We start from the raw sequence: 16471 nt of genomic DNA on the forward strand, positions 1-16471 counted from the left end.
AAAGTCTTGGGGTCCCAAAATACAACTTAAGACGATAAAATAAAAAAGATTTTTTATGCATTTATATGTTTTTATTATCGTCAACCATATTAAGTATTATGAAAGATCTATAACCATAATCGCTGTAACTTAGCTGTTTACCTTTCAGCTCGCCTTCCTAAACTGTGGATGGGATGTATTTACGTTTCTTTATCGCAGCGCTACTAAAATAAAATAGAAAAGGAGTGAAAATTATAAGCCGAGGCTGAGGCCGATCTCTGCTTTACTTACGCGTCCTGTCGTAGATTATTTTCTTAATTTTTCCTGGTTCTTGGCAACACTCGGCTCACCGGTCGATTTTTCTTATTCACCGGTAAACTGAGACGCAAAGAGAAGGCCGTGAACTCCGGCTGGGTGCAGAGCGTGAAAGTTGAGAAAACTGTCTTCTTCTCAAAGGGCTGGAGGATGCAGGACTCCTCGACCCAACCGCGAATGCTAAGTATGTCCTTGATCCGGCCTTCCATAACGCCAAACACCTGCTGCGCCTTCGCGTTGCAAGTAAACCAGCCGTTGACGCCGCGCTCTTCGCATCGTTCCTTGAACCGGCCACGGAAGTAGACGCCCGGCTGGATATGGTATAGCATGAACTCGGTCTGGGCCAGGTGCCGATTGCTGTGTCCAACCCAGAACTCTGGACACTGGTCGCTCTTTTCGATCTGCGAGTCAGGATTCCTTGCCAAGTCCCCCATCGTCGTAAGATGTGCAAAATTCAATTTGAATAAGATTGAACTCTGACTTCGTTTTTGTTTGACTCCTGTGGTTGTTCAATGTGTACCAGTTGGCATTTTTCTAAGAGCTTACTGCGACCAGCTTCTAGATGATGATTCAGACAATATGTGCTGTCAAAAGATAATTTATTATGATTCATATTTGAAATTATAGATCGTCGGATGCTTCGGATGTGTAGGCATGCGCCACAATTAGAGATTCAAGGAGTCCTCATTTGACTCAATCCTTCCGATTTGCAGCGCAAATATTAATCGATTCTGGTGAAAGTGCAAGATTAGGTACTTGCTTCAATATATTTATATCATTTATACCATTAATACCATTCACTGAAAAGAAATTAAAAAATTAAAAAGAGTTTAAGCCGCATTATAGTTTTTTAAAAACATATTTAAGCCGTGGTTTATTTGTTTTACTTGAAAATCGCATTGAAGGGGATTCCAGCAGATACGAATTGTGTTTGCTTGTAGGTCAATTGGCAGCTTAAAATTCGGAGATAAGTCTAAATAGTTATACAACTATTCCCCAGCGATTGTTTAATTCCATGCAAATATATTGGAATAAAGGGTATCCGTTTAAAATGGCCCTCAACCATCCAAACCACTTTCAGGCTAGAGCAAGTTCAATCCTCGCGTCACTTCATCTTCATTTTATCCGGCAGATTGCAGCAATAGCTGGGCAATGGAAAGCTCCTCGAATGCAGGAATGCAAAAACACGGAATTAATGACACACCGGGCAGACAACCACATGAGACCCATAAACCAATAACCAAGCGTAACCCGAAAGTTAGCAAACAAACACACAGTCGTGCAGGTGCAGGTGCAGAGGCAGAGGCAAGGCCGGATGGGGCATGCAGCAAGAAGGACAACGCATCGGCATTGGCATGCAGTTGGCAAAGTGAAACTAAAGCTGCACATGATACACATATCTACTCGGACAGGGGCGGCACCGGCAACGGCACCTGGCCAGATCAGGGTCATAATCCGCTGGCCAGAAAAAGAAGAGCAGCCAACAGCACAATCAACTTCGACTGTGTGGGGCAGGAGGAGATTGGTATTCGGATTGGTATCTGGGTCCACGACAGGTGTATAGTTTTGGCGCTGGCGTTGGCTTTGGCTTTGGGTTCGGGGTTGGGTTCGTGACCACAAATCGTACGCTAAAACCCATTTTGGCTTGCCTTTGGGGAGCAGGATGGATGTGTGGTGGCTGTGGCAGGGGGCGGTGGCATCAAATTAGATTTCAACGGAGGTTACAGACTCCCTCTCCCCCTCTCTATCTATAGTATATCCTTCCACCTGATGTCTTTCCCTTCGCATTTGGCCACTCAAAAGGACAATGGATGAGGCAAGCGGAAAAGGCCAAGCAAAAGCCTTGCCTGCGGGCCCCGAAAAATCCAAAGTGACACTGGCAGGCATCGCCTCGCATCGCAACGCAGTCGAAACATTTTAAAAGCATCTTCATCATAAATCCGTAGAATGAAAAACGATGCATGCCACACACGTACCCGTACCCCATGCCCGAGCACGAGGAGTACAAATTTAGTTACATATTTTGCTTGTTAGCTTTCTCTCTGGTGCCACTCCTTGTGGCAAGGCAAAAGCAAACGCAAAGGCAAAGTGATATTGTCCCCTTGTGGCTTAACTTGTCATGCGACTGTGGCTGGGCTTGGAAGGACCTTTTTACATTTGGGGCCAGCAGCAACAGCACTACCACAGAGTACGGGAGTACAGAGTACGGGAGTACGGAGCTCCCTTGCAGAGGCCGCATTTTATGAATTATTCAAAATGATCATAATAAATTGCTGCAGTCCTTGGCAGGAGCTCGAACCGGAAAGTGGCTCCCCTTTATCGCCTGCCATATTTTTTCGTTTCCTGGGTGCACTTTTCGTTAAAATGTTTTATCGTCTTCCAGCAGACCCACAGCCCGGTGGCATGCAACACCGATGGCACTCCTACTCGTGAAACAGCGTTGACATCTCTGTGCTATTATCGCAACTTAGTCCATCGGTGCGGTGTCTATCGATAGAAGGCCAAGATATTTGCTGAAACTCAAACAGACTTGGGTACTCCATGACCAACGAGCTGGAGCTCTGGAATCTTCAGATATGCTAAATGAATCATGCTGATGGCTTGCTGAAATCTGAAAGCTGAAAGTTTCGCTCATTAAGTCCTTGAACAATGAAAGCACCGCCGCCACCAGCCAAAGTGCTCTCCGAAGTAGTTGCTGCTTGAGAAAACAGAACTTTCCGAACAATATAAATCAATTTCTTGGCAGGAGTCCAGGCCACAATGGAAGCTGGAAGCTGGATGCTGCCAGCTGCCTAAAAACAAAGCCCTTCTTCATCTTCGTCTTCAGTTCAGTTCAGTTCGGTTCTGTTTATTTGTTTGCCACTAAGCAAAGCTTCGAACTTTGGCGTCGAGGCGGAAGCACCTGGCAAGCACCTAGGATGCTGCATGGATACGACGAGTATGTTCCCCATCGCCATCGAGAGGAAGGCCCAACTGGCTTAAGTGAATGTTCCACCGATGCACGGAAGCCGTGGCTGGAGGAGAAACAGGCACGTTGATTGATTATCGACACAGTTGGGCACTCAAAATTCCCCAAAACTGCAGCATTGAGTGATGATGATGAGGCCACTGGGTAAATTGCGGCTGCCAAACCAGCTCTCCCGCCTAATGCCAGCCTTCGGGCAGACCTCGGACCTAGAGCCATGGCAATGGTAACGGCCATACTCCAGCGATTGCAATCGCATCTCGTACCCAAAGTGTTGTCCAGTTCCCATCACGAACATGGTGGGGCTCTGGCCGCAACCAAGCCAGTGCCTTTCATCACTCCTTTGATGCGGACGGGGGCCATCACACACGCGGGTCTCGGCTCAATTCACAAGCGAAACCGAGCAAAAACAGGAACTGCCAATGCGAAATGTTCTGGTCCAGGACGTAGCCATTGATCTTTTTTGATTTGTGCGAATTTTTGGCCTGCTGCCAATCAAGATCTTAAAGCACAAAGCCTCACAGTGCGTATGCGTAATTTGCCGGGATAGCTATCGCCTCAACATGAATTGTTTCTTTCTGTCTAATTGATTGTGATGGCTCCAGTGGCCATTTAGACGCCTGCCAGGATGCGTTCGACAGGAAGTCCGACGGCATCCGGGGCACGCCTAATTAGAGCCGATTAATGAGGCAGCATCTGGGCAGGGGACTCTATTGTTTCCAGCTATAGCTACAGCCATTTGCCATTGTATACGCATTTCGACTAAGTTGCACTCCCATTCGCATACACGCATTTGCAGACAGAGAAACGAGTACGAAACAAATTGTGTCCTTGCCGGGGCCCATTGTCCGCAGTCAGGACATCTGTACATACCTTGCTGGTATGTTGGGGCATTACAAAATTAGTTCGTTTTTGTGTGTGTGAGGGTGTGTATGTGCTTATGTGGGACGTCGGGTATTAAGAAATCAGAAGGGATTACATTCCGATTTAAGCCAGGCCAAGCCGCCAGACGGCCCGTAGCAACAGGTAGCCGAAGGAGCAACAAAAGGCTCAGTTGGGTTGGTTTTCTTTGGAACCCTTCTGGCCGAGCCCCGAACTAAATTAAAAGCAAATGAAATAACCTTCATCTGGTTAATAGAAGGTCCTGCCCCGGCTCTTTGTGGCTGCGGCCATTGTTGGGGACTTACAAAGGTAAAGGAAACAGAAACTCGATTAATGCAGGCGCCAAAAATTGGACGCACCTCGGGGCGGATTGCTCGTCAGGATTAGGGCACGCCCCCCACTGTGCGTGTGGGAGGGGGGAAAGTCTGCAGCACGGCAATCTCAAATTAGTTTTGGTTCTTGGCCATTGTGAAGGTCCGTCTGTCTGCTCTCTAGGAGAGAATCTCGTTAGTGGCACAAGAGATACTCACATTCCAGTCGTACCTTCTTCGTGCCTCTTCTTTTAAAGAACCTACTGCTTAGATTTCTCCTTAGTTCGTATCTCTTTTAGTGCCACTAAAATATACCAGATGTCTTAATTATTTCGTAAATGATATTACCAGTAGAGAATACCATCAACGACCTACTTCTTCGGCGGCCATGGCATCGCCACTCATCTCGTTAGTATTCCCTCACCGTTCTGCAGCGCCATTAACGTGTCTCCCCGATGGCTGCATTATTCAGTAAACTCTATTAACATTTACGAACGCTGCGCTGCCCCAGGAGACGGTGACGGTGACGGCCCCGGTGATGGTAAGTAAATGTTTAACGAAGTTTCTTTCGGAAAACTATAAAGCTCAATTAATAACAATTTGGTGACCGAAACTTTTTGTCCAACCTGGGCTCGGTTGATTCTTTCTACAGCTGAGACCTGATGATTATGAAGAGGAGCTGCTGTTGCTGCTGCTGCTGCTCCTGAAGTCTCCTTCGTCTTCATCTTCATCTAGGGGAGCGCATGAAATTTTACGTTCTATAGGTGACCGACCACAGCAGGAGAGTGAAGAGCAGGCAGTTTTGCTGCGGCTGCTGCTTCTACTTCGATTTACCTTTGTATTTTATTATGCCACTGGGAGCCATACGGCAAAAAAGTAAAAGCCATTTAAAAGCCAAAACTTTTGCAGGCCCACCTCCAGTACAACACCCACCTCGTGGCACTCCTGGCGCTCCTGCCACTCCGACAGTCCACACCCTGACCCCGCAGAACCACTCTGAATGTGGGTTGACTCTTTGTATCCTCGTGCAGCAGCAGCAGCAGAAGCAGCAGCAGCAAAAGTTTCAAGTAAGTCGCACACTTCCGTATTTATGGCAAATTTCAGCGCTGGACTTTTGTTTTGTTGTTGCTCTGCTGCTCTCTCTCTTTCACTCGATGCATTAAGCCGCAAACAACATGGCTGAAAAGAGGGGTGGCCAACAGCAGGGGCTCCTGCTCCGTCCTGACTCATTTCGCATTCCGCGAGTGTCTGTCCTCCGTTTTGCTGTTCTGTTTGTTGTCTGTTGGCAGTTTTCTAGTCAGTGGCATAACTCTGCACTTGAGTGCACTCTGGGGCCAGATCTCCTGCTTCTGCCATCCAGCCAGCCAATCCCCCGATCCCCGGATCTGAGTCACGTACATTTCAATTACAGTGCCTCCGCTTGCTCTCCTGCTCTCCTTCCCGCCCTGTCCGCTCTCCAGTAACTAAATCAATAATCCATAATTTATTCCGCGCAATTAAGCTGGCCATAGATGTTGTTGCTGCATAATTACATACGAGTAAAGTGAGCCACTGAAAAAATCATGAGCCGTAATTGATTTGCTTATATAAAGGCGGGTGCATACTTTTTACACCCTAGATGGTAGATGGTATTATGATTCTGAGAAAATGTTTGTATCCGACTATACTGTCTATTTTGCACACATTCCCATAGATGAAAGATCGAATCACAGTAGGTATCATCAACACTTCCATAGATACATTGGATCTTCGAGGGTATCTAAAGTATCGACCCATTGAACTATCGTTTCTCCCCTATTTGTACTCTTTATCTGATGAATGGTCGATGTAGCAATTAAAGACATTAAAAATATTTGATGCATGAATGGATGCTTTGCATAATTGAAACGGAGGGAAATTACTGCTGGTTTGTGGAATTTCATCCTTCCACTTGGACGTGTCCTGCGTATAAGCAGAACAGAACCTTTCATCAAGGGATTGCAATGTCAAATACAGGCATAATTGAATTTGGTTTGCTTTGAATGCTGCGACGGAGCCGCAATCTAATTATGTTTGTGTGTGTGTGGATAACATAATCCGGCAGGTCCTTCGGGTGTTTGCTTCTCCTCCAACCGACAACCGCCATCCGCCATTATGTGTATCCGCGGGAAGCAGTTACTCGCAAAAGGCAGAGCATAGCAGAGCAGAGCACATTATATGCTGCGGCACTTTTTAAAATTGACTGCGAGAGGGCGGGCGTGCAGGGGTGAGGGAGGAGGAGTATCTTTTGTGGCTGCGGCAGACAAATGATTTTAAGAGCAGCACAAATTTCGCCAAAGGACATGTGTCCTTTCTTGTCCCGGCCACTTTCGATTTTCCGGCATTAGCCAAAGGGAAAGAAAGCAAAAAAGAACGTGGCTGTAGCAGTGGCATGTGGCAAGGGGCAGGAATGAAGGGGCAACTCGCTCCGAAAACTTGTTTTCGCTTGGCCAAGGCGAAGCGAAGGCGTTCAACATTCTCTCAAGTCGGCCACTTTCGTACGTATGACAGGACATTTCATTGTGGCAACAATGTTGCTTTTATTGTAGCACTCGGACTGGGACTGGGACTCGGACTTTTCTTGCCACTTGCCAGCTGCGTGCCACAAAAGTTTGCTGGATCACCGGCCGGGCGTGTTAAATATTTTTGTGTGTCATTTGGGGCCGGGCGGAACGGCAACAAAGGGGTCGAAATAACTTCAAATGCATTAAAATAATTTAAGTACCATTTTGTGCAGTGGTCAAGGCTAAGCAAACATTAAACAAAGTGTAAGGATAAGTGGTCGATGTGTGAATACTCTTCAGTCACAGTTCCCCCGAGAGGACTGAATGGTAAATAAATTGATAGACGGATCTACGAATACAATCAAAATCCTTATTTCACTCCCCCCTGGCGTAGCTTCCAGCCTCCTTCTCCGTCTCCTTCTAGGCTATAACAAAGCAAACATCACGTATACGCAACGTGCGCCAGGAAGGCGTTCAAGTGCAGCTCGTATGTTTGCTTGTAGTCGAGCAGTCGCAGAGCAGTGGCAGTGGCAGCTCGAGCATGTCACGCTAACCAAGTTGTGACCTTTTTAAAGCCTCCGCTGCTCCCATGGTCCTCTGCAATTTAGCGAGCACTTCCGTTGTCGTTGGTGTTGTCGTTGTCGTTGTCGGCCACCACGCACCACACAGACGGAGGCGTAAATGTTTTCCAGTGCTCCTGGGTCTGCCTCCGTCTCGTCTCGTCTCCCTTTGACACATGCCGCTGTGCTGCACGCTGTGTGCTTCTGCAACAAAGCAAAGTCAGTGAAGGACTCTGCATTCCCTTGCCAGGATTTCTTCAGTTTTAGCTTCAGACTCTGTTCTGTTCTGTGGCTGTGTTTGCGGCTCACTAGGTTGCATTCTTTTAGTCACCTATTTGGCTCTTTCTCTGGCTCTGCTCTACTCTGGAAACTCTTGCTTTTTGTTGAAGAGCCATTTGTTCATCTGGGATCAGGCAGAGCTGCTACAAAGTGAACAGCATAGCATTCGTGTGGAGTGGAGTGGCAGCTGTAAGTCTGAGAAGTTGCTTATGGCCTATGGAGAGTGCCACACATCAATACTGCCAGCTCCCTCATCCCTCTCCCCTTCCCCCATGCTCCTTGTGGATGCTTATATCACTTCTGTTTTACATTTCGCTCACAAAGTAGCAAAGTTGAGGTTATCTGGGTTTCTTCTTTTACGAGTTTCAGTTGTTTTCTGCTGGAATTTGCATGTCTGTTCGTTGACATTGTCCTCCGTTGCAGCTGCTCCTGCTCCTGCTGCTTTGTCAGCTTCTTATTTATGTATCTATTGTCCGAGAGAGAGACACAGAGCTCTAGCTGCTACTGCGGTTGTATGGAACGGCGGTCCAAATCCCCGGATCACCAGACCGCTCGCTCACTACAATGAAGTGCAGCCACAGGAGCGGAATTCCGAAAAACAATTGCCATTGCAATTGCAAGCGGAGCACATTAAGTGCAGTTCACGCTGTGCTTGCTAATGAGTCACTTGCGGATGGCCCCATCCCAGCGGATAGATCAGCTCCCATCTCCCAGCTTGCATCTCCCAGCGTTTATCTAACTTTCCACATTTTCACATTTATAATGCTAATTCAGCAAGTTGATTACAGCTGCCGGAACGGAGGCAATCCGAGGGCGAATGTCCAGGATGCCAGGATGGCAAGACCCGGATGATAAAATACAACATTGTGTGCAGCGGAAATGGGAACAAAAAGCAGAAAAAGAGCGCACCTCCAGAGAGAAAGAGATGGTGGGGAGATGGCTGGTTGGTTTTTGGGATTGGTCTGGTTATGACCGAGAAATGCGCTTTAATGTGCATTTTGGTGGCAATTAGCTGCGCATCAGCAGTCGTTCCTGGGAGCACTTTGCCGGCAATCTTCCCCTGATGGCACTCATAATTTGCATTTTCGTATTTTGTAGCCAGAAATGACCGCTAGTTGCTTTTATATCTGTTGTTGGCCAAACTTTTTGACTGCCCGATGCATACTACTGACTAGCTTAATGGAGTGTTCCCAACGTGACGACAAACAACATTTCATGCTGCCAAGTCCGGGTTTTCAGCAGAACTGGCTTTTCAATTGTTGTTTTCCCAAGAAAAATCTCTGGAGATGACTGTGTACTTTGTTCCATAAAACCTTGGCTGCTCCCGGAGATTTACTCAATTATTTAGGTGGCGAATCCGTTTCCGGGAACGGAATGCAGCGAGCCCATTCTCATCATTCAATCCTCTGCATGAGCCATATGGGATGGGATGCGAAAACCAGGAGAAGCCTGGTCTTTGTTTGCATTTCAAATTTGGCGTGCTACATAATTTACCATATACCATATTCGGAACCATCAGCACCGCCTGTGGATGTGGATGTGGATGCGCCTTTGCCTGCGCATGGGGCTGCATGTTTGGGCTGCTAGTTGCTAGTATTTTTCAGTTGCCAACAGATACAACTTCTGGCAGTTACATCTGCCAGTACAACCCACCTCTATCTGTTCGTTGGTGCTGCATTTTTCATGTTTAATTTCAGTTAGTGCCGACCGTCTGCCGATGCTAGCATACCTTTTGGCGCCCATCCACACACTCTCTCGCACGTTGCAGCGTTACTATCTGTGTGGGTGTATTCCTGCGAGTGAGTGCGAGTGTTTGTTTGGCAATTGTTTAGAGTGTGTGTGTGTGTGCTGCCACGGTCGTGTCAGTTTGACGCTTTTGTCAATTGGCCCAAAACTATGCTCTAGCATTTCATATGCCCTTGGTGATTCCCAGTATACAGTATTGTAGTTGCTCCCTTTGGTAGTGGTGTACTTTTATTAGTTTCTGTTGTTGTTGTAGTTAAGGTGTTTGGTGTCGGAGCTGGAGTTGTTGTTCTGGCTCAATTGGCTCAAAAGTACGGGTACGCTTGAACATTTTGTATGCCCTTGGTGGTTCCTAGCACTGTAGCTGTAGCTGCTGTGGAGGTGGCTGTAGATGTGGCTGTAGATGTGGATTTGTGTGTTTTTAGTTACTATATCTGCTGTAGTTTTAGGTGTTCGTGTTGGTGCTGGTGTCCATTGTAATTAATAACAATTATCATTTAATTGTGTAAAACTATGCTCCAACTAGATACGCTCGTATGCCCTTGGTGATTATATAGTAGGTACAAAAGTGATTCCTCTCCAAAAACTAAATAAAGTGAACTTTTATGTTGACCAAAAATTGTATCAACCACCTGAAAAATGTGGACAATTTGTGATTGCGTAATGTGTAATTTTATATTCTGGCAGTCTTGAGCTGAAATGGAAGCTCTCCTAATTGGTCCAAACTTTCGTCGACACCTCAGCTCTTGAACCATGCTTATGGGAGGATGGATAGTTTTTCCATCTCCAGATTGTTGCTCGCAATTGTATGCGAAAAATGTTTATGGAAACTTCCCTAAATGGAACAGTTTCAAATGAAATGGGTCTTTGCAAAGTTTTCCCCTGACCTATTTATGAGTAAGTTACCTTTTAACTCATTCAAATATGAATACGAGTATGCTCGGTTGCTGGTCCTCCCAATGGACAAGCCACATGCCAGAAAATACTTTCCGACAACATAGCCAACCCTCAAAGAGGAGGGCTGCCAAGGCCCAAACTCGACTCAAGTGATATTGGTACGATTTTGTGTTCTGGGGCACACACAGACAATGCGAATACGAGTACGAGTACGAGTATAAATAAGCAAGCATGAGTTGCCTTTAAGTGAAATTCAATAACGCATAAAATACCAAGTCACAAAAACCTCCCCTTCCCACAGACACACACACACAAGTAAGGATAGGGGTCGAAGTGATAGTTCTCCTGCAGAGAGTGGGAATTTTGCATATTACAAATCATTGTTTGGCTCAGATGCATGGCCACAATTTGTGTATGTTAGCCAAGCTCTGTTCGCATTTGGCTCCGCTCCGAAATGTGTTCCTACAGACACATAGTAAAGTCGTACTGGAAGCTTCATAAATTCTGGATGCAAGAATGGATGAATTCCCATTTACTCCGGGGCTTGTTCAGAATGCGTTGCCATGCATTAAATCTTGGATAAATACGAGTCTGTATTGTATGCAAAATACATTTGGCAGCAACAAACCGGAACGGAAAACTTTGGCCCCATAAGTCAACAAGTCGTCAGAGGTTTTTGCCTAAGACAAATTAAATTTATAAACAAATGGCGCACACAGCAAACAGCAAACAGAAAAGCAGAAAAACAGAAGCAGGCAAAAAGCAGGCCCCGGGACCCGGGGACCCATGGTGTTTTTGGGGTTTCTCGCATTAGCCCCCAAAAAAACTGTTGAACGGCGGAGCAAGAGCAAGAGCAGGAGTCAGGGAGCACCCTCCAACGCCTCAAAGTATGCTTTAAAAATGTTTCACTTAAGCAACCCCCCAATAAAAACAAAATGTGTACATGACAAACAAACATAAAGTTAGGAGCTCGTTAAAGTACGCCAAGGGGTAAAAAATATGCGCAGAATACGAGGAACAAGCTTTCACTCTTACAGTCGCAGCCTTCAGTATCTGTATCTCCATCTGTTTTCGTGTATGTGTGTATCTGTTTCTGTGCGGGAGGGGAGTCTGTTGTATCTGAATAATGGGAAGTTGTCAAGATGGCTTCACTCCACACACACCCTTCTCTCACACAAACAAACAAACACACACGTGCTAAGCACTTCCAGCAACAGTTTTCCTTCAATACCAGTGACGTTCTTGGACTGGTTCTGGATTTGGTTCAGGTTTTGGTTTTGGCTTGGCCTCTGGCAATAGCAGCCGAGCCATTCATTCCTAGATAAGTTAAGTGCGCCGCGAGCAAAACATCCCATGCATATTTTTACATACGTACACACATATACTTTATAATCCAAACCCGAGTCCCGGTCTGGGGGCTGGGCGCACGTGATGCCATAAAGCCAGACAGCGAACGCCCACAAAACGACTTAGCCTAAGCCTGGCTTGCGGCATTTCCCAGCCTCAATGGAAATCTCCTGTACGTACCTTCCTCCTCGTGGCTCGTGGCTCGTGGCTGGTGGCACATCTAGGTGAAGTTGCTGATTCACTGGAGCGCAAATTGTTAAGGAAAACAGCGGACGCGTTCAGGCGCAAAAGGCACGAAAATCTGATTTGGGAAAGGACCAAGCCGCAGACTCGAGGCCGAGAAAGGATGTGGCGGAGGGCGAAGGCTGTTGCGGATATTTTTCCGTATGTGTGTTTTTTTGGTCTGGACCATAAAAGTGTGGTTCTCGAGGTGCATTTGAGATTGCTTTAACCGCTGGAAATTTCGTTAGAATTCAAGGGGAAAAAAGGCAGCAAGAAATGAATTTTTTGAGTATGAGTAGAACGAACTGCAATTAAAAAATCTGATGGTAGTTCCCGTAACCCCGAAAAAGTCCACCTCAATCCCTGTTGGAGGCACAAAAAACCCCATTTATGTATGGATATATTCGTATTTTTTTCGGCGACATCAATAACGGATGAGCTGCCATAAATCTTGTGAAATTCATTTGGTGTGTGTGTCCTGGCAGGCAGTCGTGTCCTGGTTCTGGGTGGGTGCACCTGTGGTGGCAAAAGTAACAGTAAAAGTAATGGTAACTATAGCAATTCCAAAAGCCCCGCAGCCTGTCACGCAATCCAAAGGAAAACACTGGAAAACACGAAAACTTGTCAAAGGCTTTCAGGCCCCGTGGAGCCCGTAGATCCCGTACCGTACTCCTTCAGTGTGCCGGAGAACCACTTTAATTTCCTTGATATATGACCGATGCGATAAGTTCACCTGACAATGCGAGCATATCTATTATTAACATCTAGCATCCGCCTAGGTATGCTGGCCCAAAGGAAAGAAAAGCCTGCCCAAAATGAGAAGAAACACATGCCAATTGCCACATCAGCAGCAGCCTCAGAACCCTCGCAGAAGGGAGGCAGAGCAGGAAGAGGAACCTAAGCCGGTTCGGGTCATTAACATAAAGAACTCTGCAGGCGTGGGGCACGTGCCGGAGGTGGCCGGAGGACGGAAAAAGGACCGAAAACTAGCCCGAAAAGCTCTTCCAATCACACAGGAACAAGACAAAGGACATGAGCATGAAAGGGAACGACGACAAAGATGGTGGCCAAAGCAGGGCCCGAACTGTCAACCCGTCGGTGCATAAATCATTTCGACCTGCTTAGGAACCGGCACCGGCATCGGCCCCGAAATAGAACCGAAAACAGGGGATCACGTTGTTGGCAAATGGCAAAACTGTCATTTTCTAAAGAATTTAATTGACAGTAGAAAGTCATAAATTATATGGCATATCAAAGACGCTAAAGAGGAACCAGCAAGGAAACAGCGACCAGGACCCAGACCCGGAGTGGAGCTAATTGTGAAGGACCTGCTCGACCGAAAGGACACGTGGGGAACACGTGTGAGAGCGAGCGTGCGCGAAAGGACAAACATACCGATTTGGCTTGCTAATAAATTAATGATACACTCAGACTCCGCATCCGCCTCCACCTCCACCCACCAAAATCTGTGCGCCACAAGAATAGAATAGAAGGAAAACACTTAGGCGACATTCGCACACGAGGGCAATTTATAGCATTTTGGACGATGGCAGGACGGACATTCAGAGTTGGACCAGGACCCGTGTGAGGCTGAAAGCGGGAGAAAGGACAGACGTCATTCGGACTGGCGCCAAATCATTTATCTTTGAGTGGAGGGTGAAGGAAACTTGGGCATGAGACAGTTTTGGCAGGCATTGCCCAACACTTCAAACACTTTCACAAAACTGACATACTCAGTTTTTCAATTGATTCGTTTTCGGTTTTAGTAACACTAATTTTTAGTAGGACGAAATTCAATCTCCACGTAATATGAAGGAAGATCCAGGAAGATCTGAGCGATGCTCGAGTCGTGATCGCGATCCCCAGGGGCTGCAAACCCTTCGATACATCCAAAAGCACCTGGGACTCGAAGTCGATAGCGAGCTGGCATGTATTGAAGCCGGGTGGTATCGCAACTTATCGAAACCGCAGATGAACGCAGCTCTGGCCATAAGCGATGCGCTGCGCGATGACATGGAGCAGTGGACGACTCGGCGAACGTGTCGTTTGGTGGAGGTCATTGGGCTGCGTCCCCGACCGTCCAAGAAAACGCTGATAAAGTTGATGCGCATGAGCAGAGGCAACAACCTGGCCTTTCTCTGGTTCCTCATGGAGATGTGCTACAAGACGGAGGCCCACGGTCGAGCCTATGACGTCAACGAGCAGATCATCATGTCGGCCATCTTCTGGCTGGACCTGTACCCCACCCTCCAGGAGCTGGATCGCGTGCTGCCGCTTCCAAATGACACCCAAACGGACATGGCCAATGTCAATGCGGAGCCACTTCAGAAGCAGAGCCAAAGGCTTGACGACCTTCGATCAGAGACTGAGAAACGGAACCCAAAGAAGATGGATCTAACACGTCCACTATCGCCGTACTTCCAGGAGCCTCCAGCCTTCCGGCCCTGGCGGCCCACTATGAACATCATGTCCGAAGTTCCCGCCCGTCCGGCTATGCTGGGTGAAACACCCCGGGAGGCGGGCGAATCACCGCTCTTATCCCGCTGGTTTGGCCACTACGTCATTAGCGACGCCCACCGCATATCCCGCTCCATTCTCTACGAGGAGATCCGCAACATCATTGCCTCCTTCGACGCGGCCGAGCTCCCCGCCCATGACGTGGAGGCCTTGTGCACCCACCACCAGCGCATCAGAGAGATGGAGAAGTCGCTGAAGGTCCAGCTGGAGGCACTGAAGAAGCAGCAGTGCGAGGAGCTGCTCACCGCCCCGAACCGACTACAGCAACGGCGACGGAAGCAGGTCATTTCCGAGCTGGAGCAGATGGTCGCCTGCTGCCAGGCGCAGTTCCACGAGATGGCGACGAGGACACGCCAGGCCTCGACCAGGAAGCAGCTGTTCAGCTGCGCCTGTGATGGTGCACCGATGAATGCGAACATTTTGTGTCTACGCAAACGATCTGGCGGTGGCGGTGGCGGTGGCGGTGGCGATGGGGATGGCGATGGCTCCTCACATGTGAGACTGCTACAGGGAGTGAAACCTGTGATCCCACACTGCAGTCGAGGCTTCAAGTTGGAGCCGATGGATTGTGCGAGCTGTGAGATGTACGACCCGGAGAACGGTCTGCCAGTGCCGTGCACGGGCAAGCGACTTGGACGCCCCAGCAGCTTGATGCAGTTTCTGAAGCTTGGCGACGAGGATGAGAAGCTGAGCAATGATGGGGACAAGGAGAATGCTCCTTCTGCTCCTTCTCCTCCTCAGTCGCAAAGCTGCAGCGACAGCATGAAGGTGTTTGAGGTGGGAACACAAAAAGCTGCGGAATTCAAGTTCAACTATCGCCGGCTGTTTGGACCCTCGAAGGCCACTCGTTTGGACGACCAGAACTTGAGGCTGAAAGCGGCTTTTTTGAAGGCCCTGGACGAGGACTGCGAGTTCCTGAACGCCGCCCTTAATAGAGAGGAAGACGACTCCGTGAGCAATTTGGTGGACAGAGCAGCCAAGCGCGTGTTCGCCAAGGATACAGAAATCTTCAATGAGGAATACGAACGATTGGTGCTCCGCAAATCAGAGCTCAAGAAGGAAAGCCGCCTGAACTTTGGCCAGCAGTACTACGACCCAGAGGATATCCTTCTGATGAAAAGAATGCTGAAAAAGGGACTCGACACTGTCGGAAAGGATCATCACTATGTCCTGCCCACTCTGCCCAACGTTCACTCCGTGCCGTACCTCCTCGAGTGGATCTGCTCGCGCTACGGCAAGCGCTACACCCCGGCCGAGCGGAAGCGCAGCTATTTACATAACAATTTCCACATGACTCTCCTGTATGAACTCATGAATTACCCGCTGGTAAAGCCGCCCAGCCTGCCAAACGCCCGGCATCAGCGGCCCTCAAAGAACTTCTCCAAGTACCTCCGAGAACACCAGACGAACCTCTTTGTGGAGGCCCTCATGTCAGTGGGACGAGTGTTCTTCTCCGCCATGCGTTCGCCCCTGTGTGACGCGCCGCCAGGCGAGATCTTCTACGCCTACATGCCGGCCGCCTACCGCGACACGGGCTTCAGCATCAACAAGACACTTCGTACTCGGAGAAAATAGACATGTTTTTTGGAGCAGAGAACAACTGGTTGAAGAAAACTAATGTGCAGCTCTGTCTTTTTTTGAAACACAATATTATTGTAGAACCTTGAGGTAAATAAATTGTAGATGTTTAATTACAATTTAAAATTTTCCAATTACTCTCCAACTTCAGTTAGTGTCTGCCTCGACCACTCGCCCTCATCCTTCTCGTCCTCCTCCACCACAATCCTTATTTAATTGAAACTGTAGTTGTGGTCTGCCAGCCGTTGCTCACATGTCCAGCAGGCTTCTCCACCTTCTTCTTCTATGTAAAATTGTTATGCATGGACGCATTTCCGTTTCCGCTCTTGGCCATGCAGGCCCTGCGCATTGGTC

At 47.9% G+C, this 16471-nt stretch overlaps 2 protein-coding genes across 3 annotated transcripts; one reads left to right on the plus strand and one right to left on the minus strand.

Annotated features, from left to right (window-relative positions):
* Positions 1-62: 62 nt before the first annotated feature.
* LOC6595055 lies at positions 63-792 on the minus strand. Of its 2 annotated transcripts, none has more exons than XM_002020373.2 (2): positions 271-792; positions 63-200 (listed from the first exon to the last, which is right to left on the minus strand). In XM_002020373.2, exon 1 carries the CDS (start codon positions 726-728, stop codon positions 294-296), a length of 435 nt encoding a protein of 144 aa, XP_002020409.1. In that variant the 5' UTR covers positions 729-792; the 3' UTR covers positions 63-200; positions 271-293. The 2 variants fall into 2 exon arrangements, with proteins under 2 accessions (XP_002020409.1, XP_026851035.1); XM_026995234.1 differs by having other exon boundaries at positions 63-203.
* A 13022-nt stretch (positions 793-13814) lies between these two features.
* On the plus strand, positions 13815-16213 carry LOC6595053. Its single transcript, XM_002020371.2, has one exon. The coding sequence runs from the start codon at positions 13832-13834 to the stop codon at positions 16112-16114; it is 2283 nt and encodes a 760-aa protein (XP_002020407.2). The 5' UTR covers positions 13815-13831; the 3' UTR covers positions 16115-16213.
* The last annotated feature ends 258 nt before the right edge of the window (positions 16214-16471 follow it).

This window comes from Drosophila persimilis, unplaced genomic scaffold, assembly GCF_003286085.1.
Source record: "Drosophila persimilis strain 14011-0111.01,24,50 unplaced genomic scaffold, DperRS2 tig00000000-arrow-pilon, whole genome shotgun sequence".
In the NCBI taxonomy this organism is placed as follows: Eukaryota; Metazoa; Arthropoda; class Insecta; order Diptera; family Drosophilidae; genus Drosophila; species Drosophila persimilis.

What these genes read in the sequence shown, in the direction of transcription:
- LOC6595055 (XM_002020373.2), bottom strand. Translation starts at nt 728, where the DNA reads ATGGGGGACTTGGCAAGGAATCCTGACTCGCAGATCGAAAAGAGCGAC.
- LOC6595053 (XM_002020371.2), top strand. Translation starts at nt 13,832, where the DNA reads ATGAAGGAAGATCCAGGAAGATCTGAGCGATGCTCGAGTCGTGATCGC.